Genomic DNA, 23,979 nt, shown 5'->3' with positions numbered 1-23,979 from the left:
ACTGAGAAAGAAGGCTCCCTATACCAAGATTTCAACTACCCAACATTCAAGAACGTTTTTGAAGCCTTAAAATTAGGATTGTGAACCCACTCGTGTGCACAAGACTTTGACTAAGGTATGCTAAGATATAATAACATAACATCAGTTAGTGTGTAAAAGTGACTAAGCCACCTCTTTCTTTGGATTCATTCTCATTCTCTTCACAGATTTTCTGGATTCTAGAAGTTGTAACAATTTATTATTCTACGGATTCTAGAGATCGGGTTCAAGCCATTTTTCCATGGAGATATAGAAGCATAGAGATGTTCATAATTCTTCCACGTAATGAGTATAGTCTCCACTTCCAATTTGTCTACTAGCTAATTTTTTCGATTCTGTTTACATAAGCAGAACTGATGGAAAACAATGCAAGTCCAAAAGGTAGTTTAGTCCTTTCCAGTCCTCTGTCATCTCCAAATGTCAGTGCTTTGCTGAAGATCAAAATTATGTCATGGTAAGATCTAATCAGTAGATAAGCTGATTGTTTTCATCTTTAAAGAGTCTCAACTGATTTTTTTGTTTGTCATCTTAGGAGCCAAGAGACTGGTTTACCTCTTTCTGTTCGTGTTCGTGTTGCTAACAGAACCTTTAACCTGCACAAGGTAAGCAGAAAAAAACTCCGGTTCCATGAGGAAACAATCAGTGAACCCCAGAAAAAATTTCATTGAATTCTTAGTAGGATACTCCATTTTTCATTCTCGTGGTGATTTGATTACTTTTCTATCTAGTGTATATGTTTGCAATATGTAGCCATCGGAATTTGGAACTCATTTCTTGTATTCCCTTTGGCATGGCAGCGTCCTCTTTTCTCAAAGAGTGGATACTTCAAGGGAAGATTGAATGAATCAAATGAGATTGAGCTGCCACAAAATTTTCCCGGTGGAGCAGATACCTTCGAGATGATAGCACTCTTCATCTATGGATCCTCTACTATGGTTGACCCTTTCAATGTGGCAGGCCTGCGTTGTGCAGCTGAGTTTCTTGAAATGACTGAGGAGTACAGTTCTGGCAACCTTTGTGAGCGTTTTGACATATACTTGAACCAGGTTGTCTTGCAAAGCTGGGATGATACTTTAATTGTTCTCCAGAAGTGCCAAAAGTTGTTACCTTGGGCTGAAGAGTTGCTGATTGTGAGCCGTTGCATCGAGTCTCTTGCATTCATGGCTTGCATGGAGATTCTTGACCCTGAGAGGAGGCGAGAGAAACCAATTGTTACATTGGAGGCTTTGGCTAGTCAACCATGGAGCTGTGAAACTGTTAAGGAGATAGTAAGGCAAGATTTGTGGATTAATGACCTTATTGCGCTGCCATTTTCTTTCTTTAAGAGGATAATAGGATCATTGAGAAGGCAAGGAATGAAAGAAAAATATGTCTGCCCTATAATACTTTTCTATGCTAACAAATGGATCCTCTGTGCAAAGATGAAGAGGCATGAAAGTCATGATGATGATGTAGATGATGATTTCAAGAGCAAAGTCTCACATATCCTACAAGGAATTGTTGACATGCTACCAATCGAAGAGAAGGCTAGTAAAGGAATTCCTGTTGGATTTTACTTCTCTTTGCTATCGCAAGCTCTCCAACTTGAATTGAGGGATGACAGTAGGGAAAAACTGCAGCAGCAAATTGTATGTATGTTACACTTTGCTCAGGTGGAGGATTTTCTCCGACCCAAGAGTAAGACAGATTCCATTTCTTGCTCCAAAGAGTTGGCTGTTATGGAACAGATATTTTCAACATATGTTTCATCTTACATGGGGCCATGCCATACTCGTTCAAGCAATGTCATTGTTGCAGAATTATGGGATATGTATCTGTCACTGGTAGCTACTGATTTACGACTGGATTCCAAAAGATTCATGGATCTCATTGAAACCTTGCCGATGTACAGCAGGCAAAACCATGATCATCTGTACAGAGCTCTGAAAACCTTCCTCGAGGTGAGCACTAAATTATTTATTCCAAGTCTCGTACTTTGATGCTAAAGAGACTGCAACCGCAACTAATAATTAGATCACTTGAATGGTAAACACTATGAAATTCTTCAACTATGACATCACATTTGTCCTAATTGTGTTTGTCTTTGCAGGCACATCCAGATTTATCACAAGAAGAGAGAGGTTTTGTCTGCAAATACCTGAATTGCCAGAAATTGTCACAGGAAATGTGCATTGAAGCAGTTCAAAATGAACTGATGCCACTGCGACTTATTGTTCAGGCACTATTTGTTCAGCAACTAAATACACAGCAAGCTTTCAAAGAATGTTCAGATTCATTCAGGTACACCCATTGTAATGAATTATCAGGAAGCATCTCAAGCTCGAGGTATGCTAATTCCAAAAGCCAGAACTTAGGAGAAAGCCCAGACATGGATGGACGTGAGGGAGGCTGCAAACTGAGCTTCTTATTGCAGAAAGACAAAGCAATGCAAAGGCCAGACATAGAGAATGAAATCTCATGGAAGGATTATGAATCTACAAGCTTCAGAATCCAAAATCTTGAGCAAGAACTAATCTCTTTGAAGAGAGCGCTTAAAGTGCAAAATATTTCAAAGAAAAGGGAACCACCTCAAGCACACACAGAACCACTTTCAGGACGGCTCCAGACTGCAAGACCATATGGATTCGAGGGACGATCAATAAGCAAGAAGAAAAATGCCGTTGGGCAGGTGACTGCTTGCATTGGAAATGTGAATCTTGCATCCCAGAGAAAATATGCTAGTAAGTTGCTTAAAATTTTCCAGAGGATTAGTATGTTTGGAAGGGGAAAAGCAAAACGAAAGCCTAGTACGACTAAAGGCAAATCTAGTGTAGTTACCAGCACTGTAGTATGTACTATCAATTAAAAATGTGAAAAATCATCCAAAAGGCATTTCTCATACATAATAGGGTGCGCATGATGTCTATCAAAATGGATGTTTTGGACTAAGCATATCAAGAACTGAGTCAAGTCAGTATACAGATACGGCCAACTACTTCCTGCAGGCATTTGCACTGATAAAATATTTGATGCGGCTGATAGTGTACCTACAAAATGCATGCCACTCAAGAATTGAGAAGCCAACAATTTGATCAGAGCTTTCAGAGACTTAACTCAAACACAAGGCAATAGGAAATTGAAGGGCAATTATTGAAAGGCCTTTAATTACCTGCAGACGCTTGTTGTACTTGTGATAGTATCTTGTTTCGAACTTTATGAAAGAAAAAAAGAAAAAGAACTTGAGACCATTGAAGAAAGAAGATAAACTTCCTTACATTAAAGTGTAGGCTAGAAATGATTTACGTGATTCTTTTTATGCATTTGCCTCTAATTCTGAGTTCTGTCCCTTATCTTATTTATTTAGACCTTTCACAAGCAAAAATGGTATGAAGGAAATATTGCTATTTACTTGTCAGAGCTCTCCAATTTGTTCCCCAGTGAATCAAGCCTGGAGATGGCATGATTGTGTTACTATCTTGGGTTTGTTTGGATTGTGTTTTATTTGGAATATTTTTACTGTAGCATTTTTTGTGATGTGATGTGTGTGAGATAAAAAGATAATTGAAAAGATAAAAAGGTGTATTGAAAATTGTAATGATGATGTAAATAGATAAAATTGAGGAAATAAAACACAATCCAAACAAACCTTGTTAAATCTTTTACACAGTCAGTATTAGGGATATATGTCTCTCTTTAGTTCTCAGACCTCTCCATTTCATTTCCTATTGAATCAAGCCTGAAAGGATAGCATGATATTACTATCTTGTTTCTTCTCAAGTTCAGCATCAGAGCTCCAGATACGGGTGTATTATTGTAGCAACAGTTGGAAAGAAGAGGGGCAATAAGGCACAAAGAGATGCCTACTAAGGTAACACAGAAAAGAAACCAGTCTGGAACAAATTTTCAAAGATGTAATCATTAAAACTACAATAATATTCATTCTGCAGCAATTAAGCAAATTCAGATAAGCATGGAGATATTAACAGATGGTAGCAGACCAGTTTCCATTCTACAGAGTAAACTGAAAAAGCATACATCTGCTTTTGACATTCTTGTTGGCATAGAAAAGAGTTACTAGTACTCCTGTTACAAGCAAGCTTGTATATACATAATTCAAAAGGGCTCCAAAAGTAGGAACCACAGAATTGATTGAAATAGACAGAAAGCCCAAACAATCAGTCACAATATCATCCACAGATGGAACTAAACAACCACGGCTTTATCAAGGCTCACATTGGCTTGAACATTGTGAGGTTTCAAGACTGATCTTACAGCTTCCACGTGTATATTTACATAGTGTTGGCGGCAAACAGGCATATAAACATCTGCACCGGCTATTAGCTCTGTCTTGGTCTCCTCAGTCTTCCTCAATGTAAAGAAAGCCTTTTTCCTGCAGAGCTCACATCGTGCAGTCAACTTGGTTATCGTGTCAGCAAGTGGTACCACTTCAAGAACTGAGCCAAAACTCCTCCTATGAGAAAGTACAAATTCCAACATTACCAATACAGAATATCTTTTTGAATCATACAAAACTACTTGATCAAACAACAGACCAGATCAATCACGAACTGAAAAATACCTCAAATAGTCTCCATCCAGGCCAGCAACTACTACAATTTTCCCATCAAGATCAGCAGCCTCACAGCAGAAATCATACAGGTCATCAAAGAATTGAGCTTCATCAATGCCAATCACATCCAACTATCAACATACGAAACTAATTAGTATCAACAAATATATTAAATTAAACACAGATAACCATTACCCTTTTACATCATGATCAAAAACAAAGTGCCTGTTTCTATGGTTGACATACAACTCTTAAGATTTTACAAGATTAGTCAGCAAATCAAGCCAAACGCACAAGGGATTACAATTGAAATACCTTTTCGTAGGCATCAACTCCAATTTTCTGCTTAAAGGATGAAAGATCTGGCATTGACCAACAGGGGAACTTCACCCCATCATGGGTCACCACTGCATCTGTGGCATATCTTGTGTCCTTGCTTGACTTTATCATGGCAACACTTCTGCTCACGAATATTCCATTAATTAATCAATGAAATTCATTTAGTCAGAGCACAAAAAGTGAAACTCGTGGAGTGCAGGGCATGTAACAGTTGTACATTTTGAATCAGTTATTGTATCCAAGTAACTTCAATTTTTTTTCTCAAAATTCTTGAAGTTCAAGAAAAACCGGGATTCCATGTCCAATCTTTATGCTCAAAAATTAAGAAAAAGAAAAGAATAGAAAAGAAAAGCATCATAACAGCTTTTTACTGCACGGCCATGGATATGGCAATTAATACTTGTACCTAGTTCAGCGTATGTTGTTCCTGGCTATGTAAAATCGTCATACTGGATGAATTGTTCGTAAAATTTCGTAGTTTTAAAGAAACCGAGATGATATTTCCAATCTTACGAGCTAAAAAATAAAATAAATTAAAAAATCAACAACATCACAATCAGCCAGAAATTATAAAGAAAAATCAAGGATGAAAACATGGAAAAAAATTTGTTTCTAACAAATTACCTGCCACTGTCGGATTCCAATTTGACACGGCGAAGTAAAGAGGTGGTCTTGCCTGCAAACATGGGCCCGATGATGACGTGGATCTCCCCGGAGGGCTGATTAGCGGATCCCATCTGATCGGCGGCATCAGTAGACATCGAGCTCAAGTTCAAAGAAACTGAGCTTTTAACAAAGGAAGAAGACATCATTTTCAACGGGACAAAGAGAAAAAGGATAATAAGAAAACTTTAAAATGGGAGAGTTGGTGGATAGATGGGGTAGAAGGGAAGAGAAACGTCAGAGGATTTATACAGAGAAGAAGAAAAGCGTACGAGGGACGTTTGTTTGGGGTTTGAATTTTTCGGAGTTTGAATTTATGGAGGGAAGAGAAGGCAGTTTGTTTGTTTTTGCCTTTTGGGGATTTGGCGTTTTGGCAGTTTGGACTTTGGAGGGAAAGGCACAGGCAAAGGGAGCGTTCTCTTTTGGACACGTGGCCACTGTTTGATTAATTCCTGTGATAATTCTGGTGTTGCCCTGGTTTGCTCCGAATTTGCAGTTAAGTCCATAAGCAAGGAAAGACCTGTTTGGGATTGCATTTTCTTGGGATAATTTGAAAAACCTTCCTTGAGATTTTTGATAATTTCACTTAACACTCTTAATATTTCAAAATTTACGCCTACCTATATTGTCCATTTAAAACGATAATTTTGTTTGGATAGAATATTATTTGAAATAATTATTGTAGCATTTTTTGTGATGTAATGTATGTGAGATAAAAAGGTGGGTTGGAAAATGTGTTTATGATGCAAGCGAAATATTATTTGGGATAATTTACTATCCAAACAAACCCATTAAAAGTAACCTATCCTAATGAGATTTGTCATTGTAATTGATTATCAAACAAGAAGTGGGCATAAAAATCTTGACACTCATTCCTTTGTAATTGTACAAAATTACTATACAATTGTTTATAAAAATAAATTAAACTTTATTAGATAAGGGCATTTTAGGGTATTCATTAAAATTTTGACCCTATTTTAAGGTTTGGTTACTAAAAGTGTCAAATCAAAGATGGTAAGTGTAATTTTTAATACCTCAGGGAGCTTAGTGAAATTGCTTATTAAAAACCTTAGGGGAGGTTTCTGACATTATTTTGGAGAGTTTTTTAGGAAAAATTACTATAGCAGTTTTTTAAGATATGAAAATCATATAGAAGGAATATTCATGAAAAACATAAATTGTTTCTCCAAAAAATCACAATCTAAACAAGGAATTTCTAGCAAAAGCAAAACAATAAAATTGATAACCAAAGGCGTAAAATTTAACTTGAGATATATTGTGATTAGACTAAGAAAAATACAATTAATCATAATTTAAATACAAAAAAAATTGAAATAAATAAAATGCAAGTAAAAGTAAGTAAGAGAGGAATAATTTGAGTGATTCAGCAGTAATGGTCTAACATCAGCTACCAAAGGAATTTTTCTCCTCTAGATTTTAAAACTAATAAATAGTGTTTTGAAAACTGGGTTGAATTGGCCAATTTGATTGATTAGATCGTGAATCAATCATGGCTCTGGTTTGGTTCATCTTTGGATATGTGATTAGACTAAGAAAAATACAATTAATCATAATTTAAATACAAACAAAAATTGAAATAAATAAAATGCAAGTAAAAGTAAGTAAGAGAGGAATAATTTGTAGTGATTCAGCATTAATGGTCTAACATCAACTACCAAAGGAATTTTTCTCCTCTAGATTTTAAAACTAATAAATAGTGTTTTGAAAACTGGGTTGAATTGGCCAATTTGATTGATTAGATCGTGAATCAATCATGGCTCTGGTTCGGTTCATCTTTGGATTCATTGGACTTAAGAACTAGTGAAAACCATGTGAATCGGAATGAACTATTGAACTGGCGATTTTTTTTTTATTTTTTTCTATTAAATTGGAAAAAAAATAGGTTCTTAATAACTCTAAAGACTAGTCATGAAGTGTCACGCCCACTCACTTTCTTCTCATCTTCCATCTCTTATCAAGTTTTCATCTCTACTTTCTAGTTTCCTGATTTCATTTAGGCTCAAAGTTTTTTTTTTAAACAACGTTGCAATCTTTAATTCCCAAAAACATGGTTTAAAGTTTAAATTTACAATGTCTAATTTCTATAGACATGAATTTTATTTAATTTCAGAATATTTTAGTATTCTTGGGTAGGATTTAAAATTATATTTTGGTAGATACAATTGAGATGAAATTTATTTGTTTGAACTTATAACTTAAAACATTTATTTGTGAAAGTCCAACTTCTTTGAAAATATTAAAATTTTTATCAGATAAAATCTTAAATTAGTCCATTAAATATCTTATTATGTGCATATGTATTTATATAAATTATTTTTAAAAAAATTCATTGAACTAGGGTTAAACCAATCCAACTGATTGAATCGCAATCTAAATACCTCGTCGGTTCAATTAGCGGTCTGAGTTTCAAAATATTACTGATAACCAGTACATTGATAACATGTTGTTTTGTTTTTATAGTGGCAATAATACAAAACACCATAGTACAAAGCACATTTTCTTTATAGCTGTTCAAGCAAAACTACTTCACCGAGATAGTCTTTCTTTTCAGTTCTAATCTCACTCCACTATGCCTTTGAAATTATAATGGCTCAAACACAACTAGTTTACTTCTTGGATCTTTTTCTTGCTCTAGACAAAGGATTTATAAGAATCACACACACAAAAGCCTAGTCTATTGCAATGTAAAATTCGATTATGCCCGTCATAGTTGCTCATAAAACAAAGCAACTATAATGGCTCAAACACAACTAGTTCACTTGAAAAGACTTTTTAAGAAAAGACATGGCAAAGATATTTAAAGATTTGAATAGAAGACACAAGAAGGTAAGTGAACATACACCAAGTCATTCAATCTTTGATGTTCCAATCTGTTTCTTTTCTTTGAGTGAATATCTTCAAAGATACTCCAATTTTTTACCATCCAAAAGCACTGCAAGTTTGGCTTAAAACACATATAGCTAATTTTTGTAAATGAGGCGGACTACTACCATAACATGTCCACCATTCATCTATTAAAATACGTAAAAAAAAATTAGAAAGTAAAACTAGAATCTAATAATCAAAAATGAAATTCTTGTTTATAATTTGTATACCTGGAAGCATGGCATTACGATATCTTGTTGTAGAAACTCTTCCAAATCATCTTCAACTTTACGAAACAGTTTCATTTCTCTTGTTAAATGACTCAATAAATCAGGATTTCCATAAGAGTATTTCTCAATCACATCCAAAAGTCTTGATGTAGCATGTCTATGCTTCTTCAGTAGAATCATATTGGAAAGCAAGATTCAGCCAAAAACCAGTAGCATGGTCATTTTTCTGAAGTTGGTTATCCCATCTTAAGTCAATTATCTTCAAATAAGTTTCAACTCTTTTCTTTCTTTTAGCAACTCTTTTCAAAAGCTCTTCTCTTGCTTTATGCATAGCAGCATACAAATACCCCATAGAAGGCCTTTCATCACTATCAACAAGCCTGAAAACCCATACAAGTGGCTCTGTTAATTGGACTATTGTAGCACATTTTTTTTTCCAAAACATAGAATCCAATACTAGATCCACAAACTTTTTCCCTTTACTTTCCTTAACATATGCAGAAATAGTCCATTCTTTTGAAGTGATCATGGCTCTCACAGCATCTTTTTGTAGCAAAATGCTTTGCAAGGCAATGAAATTAGTAGCAAAGTGTATAGGAGCAAGACGAATTATTTCTCTCCCTCTAGTGTGTTTTTTCATCAAATTCAATGGATAACAGTGATTATATATATTGTTATCTTAGAAGCATGTCTAACCACCTTTTGAGAAAAAGATTTTTCGTTAAACAAGTACACGTAAATAAGCAGAAAATAAGACAAAAAAACTTGACAACAAAAGAAGAGGAATATGAGAACGTCCAACCAATCTCATAACCAATGACCTTTTGCAAATTGAAGATTATGGAACCATGACACTTCAAAATAACACAAAGAAGAGATAAAACAAGTATATATTTGTGGGTGTGCACGCACATGCATTTTTTACTGAAAAACATGGAATATATATAGGGCTAACAATAACAAAATTCTAATATGCATTAAGTACTAAAAAACAAATTGTATGAAATAGCATTTGTTTCCCATCACCCGATGGCTTTCTATGACTCCCCAAAAAAATTTTTTTTCCTTATTTTATGTCTATTCTATTTCTTTTTTGCATTTTCTTTATATTACTTTATTACCTTAATTTTCTAGATATTTTTGTAAGTAAGTCAAGCTTTTAAATCATTTTCTTGGTATAAGTTAGTACATGTTAAGTTTGAAGTGTATTATGGACGTGGGACCCGTTAGTGCGGTAAGTGCGGAAAAATTTTGACGATTAGGTGGAGTTTTGCATAAAGGGATATTATTTTATAAGGTGCTAGAGGATAATTAGAAGTTAGTTAGATAAATTAGCTTTGAAAGACAAGAAGATGATGACAAAACCCTAAAGAGCCAAGTGTCACGATACCGTTGGAAGTTGGACTTTGACCAAACCTTTCTTAACTTTACTAAAACCAAACATTGACCAAATTTTGCTCATTTCTTCCCATTTTTCTTAGTCTTGGCCAAAATTCTTGAGAGGAAAAATAAGGGAGAGAAACTTCATCTTCAATCCCAACTTTCTTGCTTGAATCTTGAGCTCTAACCATAGTTTATGCAAACTACTCCATAAAAGTGCTAACTAAGATTGTTGGTAGAGTGATTTTGGAGGAAGAAGCATTAAGTTGCCATCTTTCTTGAGGTTACAAGGTAAGTTTACCAAGAAATCCCTCTTTGCTTCTAATACAACCATACTAGTGGTTTAGGGTTGCTAAAGTAGTAGTTTTATGGGAAATTTCATGAGTTGAAGTGGTGTTATGAAAATTTTCAGTTTTAATTGGTAAATTTCTGCCCACATATGATGCTTAGGTGTTGGCCATGGTTTGATAGCTTTGCTATGTGAAATATTGAGGTTTTATAGGCTAGTTTAACTTGCTTAAAGAAATTTCCAACTTATGTGCATAAATTTCAGTTTAGGGTTTCCAATTTGGGCTTGATTGTGGTTGGTTTTGGAGTCATCAATTGGCTAATTAAAGGGTGTTGTAACCCTAATTAAGTGTGTTTAATAAATTATGATTTGTATGTGCAATTGAGGCTGTTTTGGGTGAACTTTGGTGTTGATTGTAGGATGGAAAAGTAAAGAAATTAAGAGGAGGTGCTGCTGAAAATTTGTCTGCAGGAACCTTTGGGCAGCCTTAGGAAATCTGCTATATTTTGTTGTAGAAAAGTCAGAATTTAGTTTCATTTGTTGTATTTGAAACTAGAGTCAGAGTACTATCAACTCTGAAAATTTCAGCCTTTTTCTCAATTCCCATGAATATCTGTAATTTTTCAAAGTTGACTGAAATTGCATACCTGTTCTGTATTTTACTGGATGAAGTAGCAACTTGAGACTCGAATTTGACTGACTTATGGACAGAATCAGATTTTGGACAAAACATTAAATTATAGGGATTTGAATTAACTTTATACCTGCAAAATTTTAGATCAATTGGATCATTTTAGCTTATGATTTGGCCAGAGTATTCCTGACTGCACAAAAACTCTAATTTTTCTGACCTGTTTTTCATGTGCTTTCGACCGTCCAATTTTGACCCTAAAAATGTGAGAACTGGGTGTCGATGTCTTCATAGGAAATGTAGGTCTATGTCTTAGCTTCAAAATGCCATTAAATTTGCCTCAATCGGATAAGTTTAGCTTTAGTTATGATCAAAACACCAAAGGATGGCAAAGCTGCCATCTTCATTGTTTCTCGTTACCTTTCTCTTGTTTTCCGTTTCCTTGGTCCGACTTAACATGTACTTCTCAAGTATTCTAAACCTGATTTCTAACATTATAAACAAGTATTCCAAACATGGTTTTTAGTTGCACATATTGGCTTTGAACTTGACCATTTTTTATCATTTTCTTTTATAAATTATGCGTGCACCTTGCCTATATGACTTACTATATTTTCATGCCTTTTTCTTTTGATATAAAAATATAAGTTATGCAGCTTGCAATTGTGTATGATTGGCTCTTTGTGGACAATATTTGACTGCAGATTTCGAGAGTGGCCAAAGTGCCGGCCCTGAACTGAATTTTGATAAAACGTGACTTGTTTAGGGTTAGTGTCCCTTGCATGTTTGTGCAATAAGTGACTATGTGAATATCTGTGAGTGATTATTTGAATGTTAAACACTTTCCAATGATTGCTAAATGAATTTTCGATGGACGAGCGTGTACTTTATCGCACTCAACCCAAGCTAAAGTGAATTTTCAATGATTGAATGCTATTTGTGCATGAATGTAAGTCTTTTGGCTGAATTGGGCCCTTGCCCTTCGTTGCCAGTCGACTCGAGCCAGAAATGGACTCCGTCGGGCGACTGGTGACCTTAGGACAGTGTTTTGGTATACTCGAGTATGACCACGAAAGTTGGTAGATAATTGGCCAGTGAATTGGCTAGTGGCGAGAAATGAAATGAATGAATTGAAATGTTGAAGTAAAGGGAAGAGATGAATGATTGAATGAAGGAGATTGACTGGCGGAATGAACGAATGGCTCTACGTGAGCATGTATCCTTTTAATGAATGTGTTCTCATTGCTTTTATATTGTGAATGTTTTCTCGATTGATTGTTGTTAAATGACTAATGTCCTTGTTTCAATTGCTTGATTATGTGTATAGGAATCTCACTGAGCTTTAGCTCACCCCTCTATTCCGTTAAATATGTTTTCTTTATAGGGTTTGAGAGCAAGAACGGGTGATCAGTGGAAAACTAAACTTTTGACTAGAACTTTTGTTGTGTAATAGTGATAGTATTAGTAGTTGGTTGGATCCTAAACTTTTGTACTAACCTTGAGGATTGTAAATCCGTGTTAATGTTTGTATATATGTTAAATTTGACTGGCACATCTTTACTTGCTCTTGAGAGTTGATTGAGTGAGTTAGTGAATCCTGACGAGAGTTGGGCAGGCGATCGCCAAACCCTTTGATTCGCCTTAGGGGAAGGTGGGGTCGTCATACTTTCCTTCCAATGGAATGGCAAATTTAGAATGAGATTTCTCTCCTTTGGTAGGGTGAGCAACTTTAGAAATTATTTTTTACCGAATTCAAGTTGAATTTGGTGGTTTGAAATTAGTAAATTAGAGTTCTGTTGGTGCAATGAGATTTCAAATCAGGGACGTTAGAATTGGAGTGAATATGGTTTATGGTTTTATATACCATTTGAATTCAATATAGTAAAGCAGTAATTTACCATTTTCACTTTCAAATTATTGCCTATGCAATACATAACCATATACAAACGTATACACACATATACACACATATATACATGCATACAAGACTCAGACTCTTCAATCCAGCCTCTCCTCACTTCATTTTTTCCTTTTGTTTCATCAAACAAATTGCAAGGCTTCAGATGGTAGAGTTGAAAGCAAGAATCCAAGAAGACAAGAATGCATCTCACTCGCAATCCAGTCACTCCAAATAGACAAAGACTCACCAGTCCCTAATCGACTTGTCACATTAGTTGTAAACTAAATGGGTTAAGCTAATGAATTTAGCACCAAGGCCCTAAGTCCTGCACGATTTTAGATTCATTGTATTTTGCCATAATTGATATGATTTTATTCAATTTTAGCCTATTTAGCTGTAATTTACTCATAAATTGGTAATTGTTTACATAATCTGATTTTACTTTAATTTTTCGTCATGACTTGTGCCCTAACTTTGATACATCTATATTTTTCTTCAATTTTCTTCCTAATTATTCACGATTTGGCTGAAATTTAGTTGTGCAACAATTGAATTGCGCCCTAATGTTAACGTAGGCCCTTAAATGTAAATGTAATTGACTAATTAACTGACCTCAGTAATTTGACTTATATGTCTATTTGATTGTTGCTCAATTGGTTGTTCTAAATTTTGTAAATTGCAGTCTATGTTGCTGTTTGTGCATGAGTACATGAAGCATGTTACTGTCTATGGTTTATGTTCAAGTTCTACCTTGGTCTTAGTATATTAATTGTAATTTTATCTCTTGTAGACTTATAGCAAGTTGTTGGAAAGAAAATTTTTCTATATGATTAATTGGAGATTTCTAAACATGAAACTAAGTATGTTAATTTTGCTTAAGAACTTTAAGCTGAAAACAGGAAACTTAATTGAAAAAATTCAAGAAGTGTGCTGAAATTGAAAAAATTGAATGTAAAAAGTTGTTTGGTTTAGATGTTTCTATTTGGTGGAATTCTACTTATTTGGTGGAACTCAAGAGAGCTTTTGAGAGGTTTGAAGAGTAGGATCCTTATATGATTCGAGAGCTAGACTATTTTCTAATAAAATCTAATTTTGCAAAGAGTGGATTCTTGGTCATGATTTTGGAAAACTTTTTTAAGCTGATTGTAAAAGGGTTCTTATACCAAACACGTGACTTCTAATAAGTTTCTCAATAATATTATCACAGTCATGACGTTTTAAAGGAAATGGCAACAAGTGATAATGATTAATTGAGTTCTATAGCAAGAATAATTAAGAAGTATGGCAAGTACTAAGGAAGGATTGAAACGATGGACAAGCATGCTATTTTTTCCATTCTTGATTCTTAAACTAAACTTGAATGCCTTGAATTCATTCTTTACCAAATATATGGTGAATTTGATGATGCAAATCTGTCTAAGCTTGCAATAGATGCAATTTTGGAGTTGCTTAATGAAAATGAGAGACTCAACACCCTTGCCTCATCTTCTACCTCTCATGTTTCTTCGTGTTTAGTTCTAGTGCTACTAAAATAGGTAAAATTGCATTTGATGGAAATGCCTCTAGAAAGATCAATGGTAGGTACAAGTTGAAGTTTAAGAAGAGAAAAATGGAATTTGGAGGTAGGGATACAAAATCTAAATTAAACAAATATGTAAATGAGGATTGTGAAGATGATAGTGAGAAATTTGAAAATTTTGTTGTTGTAGAAGGCCAACAGACTTGGGTTCCCAATCCTCTCTATAGTGGCTCATGATGGATTAGTTGTCCCAATTTCTACTGCAACTTCTAAATCTACTTTTAGCATTGAAGGCTATGTTCTTGATAAATATAAAAATTTTTAGACTCCTAGAATTGTGTAAGGTTTAATATGTGCTCAAGATTGACTTCGATTTTCAATGACAGAATTGAATATGGAAAAAAATTTAGAAGATTTTGAAATCTTCAAATCTGGTAAATTATCAAATTTCTTATTACCAAATTTGAAGTATTCTTTTATTTCTAATAATTTATTTTAAAATACTTAACAATTTCTCTTTGTTCTTGTAGATTTGCTCAAGGGGAGAGCTAAAGCAACTATTGTTGATCTTTGAGGTCAATAATTGTGAACTAGAAGCCCAAAAAAGGCAGATGAAGAATTCAATAGTGAAGAATGCAACACAATTCTTAAATTTGATTTTTGGACTGTTATTTAGTTTTAGAAACTATTGCTTATTATCTAATATTTAAACAATTTACTTTTATTCATGAGTGATGGTTCATATACTAATTTCAAGATTATTTACTTTTTGGGCTATGGCTATGTAATCAATAATGAACTACTGCTTGAATTGGCCTTGTATTCTAAATTGCTAATTGTCTTTTGCTTCTTATACTTGTTGTATTGAATGCTTCAATGTTTGATAATTAGCATGCTTCGGTAGGGCTACTTGATGCGAACCACGTACTTATTCAACCAGCAGTTGAAGAGGATTACACGAGAATCTTCGTTAGATTTATCAATAAATCACCAATGTCAATTTCTAAATGGACATTGGACTTCAAGTCTAACCATGAATCATCCATAGCCCTATTTGGGTGAATTTCCCCGATTTACCTCTTCCACTTTTCAATATGAAATATCTATTAAAATTGGGATCGTTGATGGGTCATCCCTTGCAGGTTGATTCTGCAACTTTTGCCTTTACGCGTCCTTGGGTGGCCTGAGTGTTGATTGAGATTAATGTTGCCAAAGTGCCGGTTAATCACGTTTAGATTGGGGATGAGAGCTTTGGGCACTGACAAAAGGTGGAGTATGAGAATTGGCCTAAGTATTGCTTGTTTTGTGAGGGAATAGGCCATACGGACACCAAATGCTTCAAAAAAGACCCATCACAAAAAGCTGTGAAGCTCGCTTCTCCAAAAGTGCAGTAGGTTTATGTCATTAAGAACAATAAGGGGAAGAATATGGCAATCTCTAGTAAGCAGGACATGTCTATTAGACTGGGTGGAGCAGTAGGGTCATGCTATGGTGAGTCATTGGGGAGACAGATAGGTGTGACTTCAGCACCACTTTAGTCATTGCATGAAGTGCCTTTAGTGGAGGCGGAAGTTGCAATAGCTAAGGTTGCAGCTCCAGGGCTTGTTTCACAGAAGAGGGATCCCAGTTAATACCGGCTGATAATCTAGAGTTCAGTCGGGAGGTGCAATTGGGTAGCTAGTTGCAGCAAGCTAGAGAAGTATTGTAGCAATGTGACATCGAGAAGGAAAATCTGAGAGAGGATGTCAGAGGGCCAGAATCTTCTCTAGGTTTCTCACTTCAAATCCCTTCGAGATCCTAAGCTCGTTAGATGATAATCAGCCGTTTCGGATGTCTCGCTCCTTGTCTCCTGATAGAGCAGTTATTGGGCATATTTTGCAGTGTTATTTTGGCCTAATTTTGGCTATTTACGGTGCTAAGTACTGAGATTTAACTCATATCTCACATTCGTATGAATTATAGGTGATCGGCATTAAAAATGATCTCGCGGGGTAGATTTCCAGAAGACTTGTCGTCCCAGGGCGTGACCACGCCTTGGAAGGTGGACGAAACCGAAAGACGGACCGTGGTCCATGTGGACCAGGCACATGGGATCAAAACTCCAAAAGGGAAATGGCTTTTGTAGAATCAATTGCACCAGACGTTTCCTTTTTTGACTCTTCTTGGACGGCGGCTATAAAAAGAAAAGGACAAAGCAAGATTGAGCATCATCAACTTTTTAGCCTTAGCTTTAATTTTTCTTTTCCTACTTTTTGTCAGCCGCTTTGTCCTTGCTCTTTCGGTTGCTTTTGTTTCGCCTGCGGCGAGCGGCCAGACATTGAATTTTCTGCGGATTGCATCTGGGCTCTGTACAACGGAGACCCCTTTTTTCACTTTTTGCTTTTGACTCTTCTAAATTCCGTGAGATTCCTTTTTGGGTTTTTCCAATTCTTCAGCAATCAATTGAATGTATTCAATTAAGCCACGCGGGATTGACACGATGAGGAGCGACTAATTTCCTCCTCTACCCAAAGGTTAACGCGAGGGCGCGGTCCATAATATCTGTGAGATCTAACCAAATCTTCATTATTTCTCTCAATTTATTGCTATTCGTGCATTTCCTGAATTAATTGTTCATGGGTATTTGATTAATTGAATATCAACGGCCGGGTATTTAATTTAATTTAATAGCCTACTGCCACGTTAATTAAATAGAATCCGTAATTGTTCATTTAGTTAACACCCCGTGGCAACCACCATAATTGGCTTTATGATGGGGAAATGCAGGATCTAGTTTAAATAAACCCTCTTAGCGTGTTTATTGGTTAGGGTTGGGTTCTTCTAGCTTTAATGCAATTGGGTAATTAAATTCCTACGGTCGTACCTAGGGTTGTTATCTGATTAGGGAAGCAGTCAATGGTCGTACCTTGACTGTCGAAAAGGTAAGGAAGAATTGGTTGTCAGAGCTTATTGATAACTATAACCAACCTAGTGATGAATGGGTGAAATATCTTTGCATCGATGATCATTTAATTGGACCGTGCCTGAGCAGTTGATCCTTTGGGTGGAATTTTGTTAATTGCTATTTTTAGTGAATTGTGCTTTGTGAGTTAGTTTTGAATTTTGTTTGTTTTATTTTATTTTATTTTTATTTGCCTCCCTTTGAAAATCCCCCAATTTCGTTCTACTAATTTGGAAAGAAATAATTTCCTACCTGCTCCCTGTGGAATCGATCCTACTTGCCATTGTACGCAAAATTAGTATTTTTATAGACAAATCGGTATATCGGATCAAGCAAACTCTTCGGGAACAGGGTGAATCAAGTAACCCATTGCACACCTAGGGTCCCTGCTCCAGTACTTGGATTTGTTCTATAATTAATTAATTAAGGTGGTAATTAGGACTTTTTAGTAATTATTATTGCACATGTTCGGCACCTGTCAATTTTTGGCGCCGTTGCCGGGGAGTTGGCATTTGGATTATTTGTTTCTTTTCAAATTCAGTTTTTATTTTATTTTTATTTTTATTTTATTCTATTCTTCTTAGTATTTTTGCTAGTTTATGCCCCGTTCTTCTCGCACAGGTGAATTAGTGTACGACCCTGAGGTTGAGAAGGCAACGCGTAGGCGGAGGCAAGAGACCAAGAGACAAAAAGAAGGGCACTTATTTGCTGCAAACGAGTCAGCGGAAGACGGAGTAAGCATGACCAACACCCAAACATTGAAGGAGCTGGCTGCCCCGGAGTTGACTCACCAGCCCTTATGCATCACATTCCCCACTCTGGCAGAGAATACTGCTTTCGAGCTGAAGTCGGGGTTGATTCACCTCTTACCTTCTTTCCATGGTCTCTCTGGCGAAGAACCCCACAAACATGTCAAGGAGTTCGAGGTAGTTTGCTCCAGCATGAAACCTCCTGGGGTCACTGAGGAGCAGATAAGACTTAGAGCTTTCCCCTTCTCTCTCAAGGATGCAGCAAAGGATTGGCTATACTACCTACCAGCGGGTAGTATTACCACATGGGCACAGTTAAAGAAGAAATTTTTGGAAAAATTCTTCCCTGCATCCCGGGCTGCGAGTTTGAGGAAGGAGATCTGCAGCATTAAACAATATCCCGGTGAGTCCTTGTATGAATACTGGGAAAGGTTTAACAAGTTGTGCACTAGATGCCCGCAGCATCAAATTAGTGAGCAACTGTTAATCCAATACTTCTATGAAGGGCTCCAACCAACAGATAGGAGTATCATTGATGCTGCGAGTGGGGGAGCACTTGCAAACAAGACACCGAGGGAAGCGTGGGAGCTCATCGAAGCCATGGCAGAGAACTCCCAGCAATTTGGCTTACGTGAGAGCAACCCTCCCCGTAGAGTCAACGAGGTAGAGACGTCATCCCTCCAGCAGCAGATATCGGAGCTAACATCCGTTGTTCGACAATTAGTGGTGGGAAATGTGCCCCAAGTAAAGGCCTGTGGAATCTGCACAAATATGGGCCACCATACTGACTCATGCCCTATATTGCAAGAGGATGGGGCTGAGCAAGTGAACATGGCTGGAGGCGTGCCCGCGCCCCGTAGGCAATACGATCCGTATTCCAATACGTACAATCCTGGTTGGAGAGATCACCCCAATCTCAGCTATGGTAGTAGGCCACAAAATGCATTCTCCAATCGGCCTCCAGGATTTCAGCAACCTTGGCAACATAAGTCTCAACCCTCGTCCTCAACCTCAGGGAGTTCTTTGGAAGAAATTGTCAAGAGTTTGGCCAACACTACCACTCAACTTGTCACGACCACCACTCAATTCCAACATGACACCAAAGCAGGCATGAAAGACATGGAGACTCGCATGAGTCAAATGGCAACTGCCATTAATCGCCTGGAGTCCCACGTCTATGGAAAATTGCCATCGCAACCTGAGGTAAACCCCAGAAATGTAAGTGCCATGACATTAAGGAGTGGCAAGGAGGTGGAGGGATCTAAGTTGACGATTTCAAAAAGCAAAAGTGAGGAGCAGATAGAAAAGGGAATTGAAGAGGAATGGCGCATTCACGAAGAGCCTAAAGTAACATCTATTCCTTCGATCCCTATTAAATCTAATATAACTCCTTTTCCTTGCAGGTTGGAAAAGACAAAGAGGGCAGAAAAGGAAAAAGAAATCCTGGATGTGTTCCGCAAAGTTCAAGTAAACATCCCCCTATTGGACGCGATCAAACAGGTACCCAAGTACGCAAAATTCTTGAAAGACTTGTGCGTTAATAAAAGAAAGCTAAGGGGTGATGAAAGAGTGATGGTAGGAGAGAATGTATCAGCTGTACTTCAAAGGAAACTCCCACCCAAATGCCGAGATCCAGGTATGTTTGCTATCCCCTGTAAGATTGGTCATTCTAGTATCAAAAATGCCATGATAGATTTAGGAGCTTCTATTAATGTGATGCCTAAATCAATCTATGATTTCCTAAATTTAGGACCTTTAAAAGAAACGGGGATAATAATTCAATTGGCTGATCGTACATGTGCTTATCCGGATGGGATAGTTGAGGATGTTTTAGTGCAAGTAGATGGATTAATTTTTCCTGCTGATTTTTATGTGATTTACATGGATGATAGAAGTGCTCCAAATCCATCACCCATTATATTAGGAAGACCATTTTTGAGTACTGCCCAGACTAAAATTGATGTTAGTAAGGGTACTCTCACGATGGAATTTGATGGAGAAATAGTCCATTTTAATATTTTTGATACAATGAAACATCCTGTTAACTCTCATTCTGTGCTTGCTATATATACCACTGATCCCTTTGTGCAAGAATTCTCTAAGTTTGCTTGTAGGGGTAAATTCAAGGTTGCTGCGAACAAGTCCTATAGGATGAAAGCAATTCATGAGGTAAAAATGGAGAGAAAATTTAGGAAAAAAGTTGCACTCAATGGCCATGTGGATCCTGGAGGAGGGCCACCAATTACAAGGAAAATTCAATTACATCCAGACTAAAGAGTGGTGCTGTGTCTAGCCAAAGACATTAAAGAAAGGCGCTGCTTGGGAGGCAACCCAAGGCTTCTTTTGTTTTAGTTTTCTTATATTTTTGAAGTTTTTGTTAAGTGTTAGTGTCATTTAGTGGGTTGTTATTTTGTGACAGAAAGTTGGCAGTTAAACATGCCCATGCTAGGTCATCACACCTAAGGAATGGAGTTTTGGAATTGACGGTCAGACGACTATAACTTCTAGGGCGTGCCCACCACCTTGTGCACGCAGCCGCCTCACCCCCCTCCGCCTTAGTATCTCATTTTCCTTCCCCGGAGCCAGGGAAGTTTCTCTTCTTTCCTCCTATTACTTTATTTTGTCTCTTCTACATTGAGGACAATGTAGGTCTTAGGTGTGGGGGGAGTGGCTTCCATTGGTTACTTGGTTCTTTTTCATTGGTTACTTGGTTCTTTTTCATTAGTTACTCGAAAAAAAAAAGAAAAAAAAACATGGGTTGAATGAAAAAAAAAATGAAAAATGAAAAACATTGTAGTTAGTCGGCTCTTTGATTATTTCTATGCTTGTTGGTGTTGGGGCATGTTGCTGTGATGAATGACACAATCAAAGTGAGTGGTTATGTGGTCAAGTATGCTAGCTATGCATTTTATTCCCCTTGGCAATGTTGTTGAATGTTGGATATACTGGATTAGACCCATTTTTGAAACTTTTGGGAGCTTTTGAGCCTTATATGAGCACATTATTCTTGTTTGTTCTATTTTTGTTTGATTGAGTGGGTATCACACATGGTATTGGCATTCTAGAACTTGCTAGTTTATACATGTCAATGCCACATTTTTGTTGAATTGGATGCATTTGAAATGATAAGGGCATTTAGGATTTAACCCTCTTTAGCTATCTAAAAAAATCAAGCCCTCATCTTATCTCTCAATAGTGAACCAATTTGAGCTTTTATCCTTCGTTTCTGGTTGTTATCCGTGTTTGTTAACCCAAGACCTCTTTAAACTTTCTTGTTTACCCCTGTGTTGTCAAGGGATGCCTGAATTTCATCATTTGTGCAAAGCAAATAAAATTGGGGTTGCAAGTGCTGTTAGATTAGGAGCTATATGATGCTATCCTTGTATAAAGGAGGGGAAATTGGAAAAAGGCCACTGACCAGAGGACTTTGGATTACAGGGCGTGCCCACGCCTTACAGGACTTTCTCCTCAAAAAAAAAAAAAAAAAAATCTTGGAGAGACCTCGTGACCAGAGGACTATGGGCTACAAGGCGTGCCCACGCCTTGCGAGCAGTTCTAAAAAAAAAAATAAAAAAAAAATTTGGGGCACTTGTACAGGGTGTACAGCAAATGGAAACTGCCTTGTTAGTAAAACTCCTCCGGTAAAGCACTGTGGTTAATGGTGGGGTTCGGACATTCTCTTGACACTTTACCCCCTATCTATACCTTCTTAACCCGCCTTTCACCTGATCCCCATTACAACCCTATTAAAGTCCCTTTGATTTATGTGTTTGGTTCACTTTTAAGTGGTGGAGATGTGATAAATGTGCAAGCCTATGATAATGGCATTCCGTGATGTTGATTTGAGCGTTCCTAGTATTCATATATATTCTTTGAATTACAACAGGTCCGGTGTGCTCTACTTTTGGTGATATTGTCAGGGACACTAGATGCTTGTGTTAGTATAGACTACTGCATGACCTCCGCTCTCTTGGTTGTACTTCTGAGCTTTGAAATGCTTGAGGGCAAGCATTGTCTAGGTGTGGGGGGATTTGATAGAGCAGTTATTGGGCATATTTTGCAGTGTTATTTTGGCCTAATTTTGGCTATTTACGGTGCTAAGTACTGAGATTTAACTCATATCTCACATTCGTATGAATTATAGGTGATCGGCATTAAAAATGATCTCGCGGGGTAGATTTCCAGAAGACTTGTCGTCCCAGGGTGTGACCACGCCTTGGAAGGTGGACGAAACCGAAAGACGGACCGTGGTCCATGTGGACCAGGCACATGGGATCAAAACTCCAAAAGGGAAATGGCTTTTGTAGAATCAATTGCACCAGACGTTTCCTTTTTTGACTCTTCTTGGACGGCGGCTATAAAAAGAAAAGGACAAAGCAAGATTGAGCATCATCAACTTTTTAGCCTTAGCTTTAATTTTTCTTTTCCTACTTTTTGTCAGCCGCTTTGTCCTTGCTCTTTCGGTTGCTTTTGTTTCGCCTGCGGCGAGCGGCCAGACATTGAATTTTCTGCGGATTGCATCTGGGCTCTGTACAACGGAGACCCCTTTTTTCACTTTTTGCTTTTGACTCTTCTAAATTCCGTGAGATTCCTTTTTGGGTTTTTCCAATTCTTCAGCAATCAATTGAATGTATTCAATTAAGCCACGCGGGATTGACACGATGAGGAGCGGCTAATTTCCTCCTCTACCCAAAGGTTAACGCGAGGGCGCGGTCCATAATATCTGTGAGATCTAACCAAATTTTCATTATTTCTCCCAATTTATTGCTATTCGTGCATTTCCTGAATTAATTGTTCATGGGTATTTGATTAATTGAATATCAACGGCCGGGTATTTAATTTAATTTAATAGCCTACTGCCACGTTAATTAAATAGAATCCGTAATTGTTCATTTAGTTAACACCCCGTGGCAACCACCATAATTGGTTTTATGATGGGGAAATGCAGGATCTAGCTTAAATAAACCCTCTTAGCGTGTTTATTGGTTAGGGTTGGGTTCTTCTAGCTTTAATGCAATTGGGTAATTAAATTCCTACGGTCGTACCTAGGGTTGTTATCTGGTTAGGGAAGCAGTCAATGGTCGTACCTTGACTGTCGAAAAGGTAAGGAAGAATTGGTTGTCAGAGTTTATTGATAACTATAACCAACCTAGTGATGAATGGGTGAAATATCTTTGCATCGATGATCCTTTAATTGGACCGTGCCTGAGCAGTTGATCCTTTGGGTGGAATTTTGTTAATTGCTATTTTTAGTGAATTGTGCTTTGTGAGTTAGTTTTGAATTTTGTTTGTTTTATTTTATTTTATTTTTATTTGCCTCCCTTTGAAAATCCCCCAATTTCGTTCTACTAATTTGGAAAGAAATAATTTCCTACCTGCTCCCTATGGAATCGACCCTACTTGCCATTGTACGCAAAATTAGTATTTTTATAGACAAATCGGTATATCGGATCAAGCAAACTCTTCGGGAACAGGGTGAATCAAGTAACCCATTGCACACCTAGGGTCCCTGCTCCAGTACTTGGATTTGTTCTATAATTAATTAATTAAGGTGGTAATTAGGACTTTTTAGTAATTATTATTGCACAGGTTCGGCACCTGTCATCTCTGCCACGCTCGTGTCAACCTTTTTCATTAGCTCATCATAAGTCTGCTTCTAATCTACTTGAACATGTGGTGTCAACATAGCAGCTAGTGGAGTTTCGAACACAGATTGATGCGCACCTACGCAATAGGGAGTTGTTATACCTGGGTTTCCCTTGGGCAGCTGTTGTGGATGAAAAAGACATTTGTCTTTTGAATCAGATTGCAAAAAAGCTTGGTAGACTTTTAAATTATTTGAAGAAAATGGCGGCCTATCATTC

The 23,979-nt window shown here is 37.0% G+C and overlaps 3 protein-coding genes and 1 non-coding gene across 4 annotated transcripts; 2 read left to right on the top strand and 2 right to left on the bottom strand.

Moving 5' to 3' along the window:
* Positions 1-226: 226 nt before the first annotated feature.
* On the top strand, positions 227-3,157 carry LOC113689235 (BTB/POZ domain-containing protein At5g48130-like). The gene is made up of 4 exons (XM_027207036.2): positions 227-493; positions 572-641; positions 837-1,979; positions 2,129-3,157. The coding sequence occupies exons 1-4, from the start codon at positions 396-398 to the stop codon at positions 2,882-2,884; spliced, it is 2,067 nt and encodes a 688-aa protein (XP_027062837.2). The 5' UTR covers positions 227-395; the 3' UTR covers positions 2,885-3,157.
* Positions 3,158-3,977: 820 nt separating this feature from the next.
* LOC113689982 (thymidine kinase-like) lies at positions 3,978-5,802 on the bottom strand. The gene is made up of 4 exons (XM_027207806.2): positions 5,552-5,802; positions 4,904-5,048; positions 4,598-4,719; positions 3,978-4,489 (listed from the first exon to the last, which is right to left on the bottom strand). Exons 1-4 carry the CDS (start codon positions 5,737-5,739, stop codon positions 4,222-4,224), a joined length of 723 nt encoding a protein of 240 aa, XP_027063607.1. The 5' UTR covers positions 5,740-5,802; the 3' UTR covers positions 3,978-4,221.
* Positions 5,803-17,965: 12,163 nt separating this feature from the next.
* LOC113689236 (uncharacterized) lies at positions 17,966-22,223 on the top strand. Its single transcript, XM_027207037.2, has 3 exons — positions 17,966-19,462; positions 19,616-19,751; positions 22,036-22,223. Exons 1-3 carry the CDS (start codon positions 17,966-17,968, stop codon positions 22,221-22,223), a joined length of 1,821 nt encoding a protein of 606 aa, XP_027062838.2.
* On the bottom strand, positions 18,479-18,585 carry LOC113691146 (small nucleolar RNA R71). The gene has a single exon (XR_003448559.1). It is a non-coding gene; the product is annotated as a small nucleolar RNA R71 (small nucleolar RNA).
* Positions 22,224-23,979: the final 1,756 nt, after the last annotated feature.

This window comes from Coffea arabica, chromosome 5c, assembly GCF_036785885.1.
Source record: "Coffea arabica cultivar ET-39 chromosome 5c, Coffea Arabica ET-39 HiFi, whole genome shotgun sequence".
Taxonomy (NCBI): Eukaryota; Viridiplantae; Streptophyta; class Magnoliopsida; order Gentianales; family Rubiaceae; genus Coffea; species Coffea arabica.
This window is presented reverse-complemented; position numbering and strand designations above follow the sequence as displayed.

What these genes read in the sequence shown, in the direction of transcription:
- LOC113689982 (XM_027207806.2), bottom strand. Translation starts at nt 5,739, where the DNA reads ATGATGTCTTCTTCCTTTGTTAAAAGCTCAGTTTCTTTGAACTTGAGC. An exon ending in TTGGAATCCGACAGTGGCAG is followed by an intron (nt 5,049 to 5,551) that starts GTAATTTGTTAG and finishes ATTCGTGAGCAG; the next exon opens with AAGTGTTGCCATGATAAAGT. An exon ending in GAGTTGATGCCTACGAAAAG is followed by an intron (nt 4,720 to 4,903) that starts GTATTTCAATTG and finishes GTATGTTGATAG; the next exon opens with TTGGATGTGATTGGCATTGA.
- LOC113689235 (XM_027207036.2), top strand. Translation starts at nt 396, where the DNA reads ATGGAAAACAATGCAAGTCCAAAAGGTAGTTTAGTCCTTTCCAGTCCT. An exon ending in GAACCTTTAACCTGCACAAG is followed by an intron (nt 642 to 836) that starts GTAAGCAGAAAA and finishes TTGGCATGGCAG; the next exon opens with CGTCCTCTTTTCTCAAAGAG. An exon ending in CTCTGAAAACCTTCCTCGAG is followed by an intron (nt 1,980 to 2,128) that starts GTGAGCACTAAA and finishes TTGTCTTTGCAG; the next exon opens with GCACATCCAGATTTATCACA.
- LOC113689236 (XM_027207037.2), top strand. Translation starts at nt 17,966, where the DNA reads ATGCCCCGTTCTTCTCGCACAGGTGAATTAGTGTACGACCCTGAGGTT. An exon ending in GCATTCACGAAGAGCCTAAA is followed by an intron (nt 19,463 to 19,615) that starts GTAACATCTATT and finishes GCGATCAAACAG; the next exon opens with GTACCCAAGTACGCAAAATT. An exon ending in ACCCAAATGCCGAGATCCAG is followed by an intron (nt 19,752 to 22,035) that starts GTATGTTTGCTA and finishes TGATATTGTCAG; the next exon opens with GGACACTAGATGCTTGTGTT.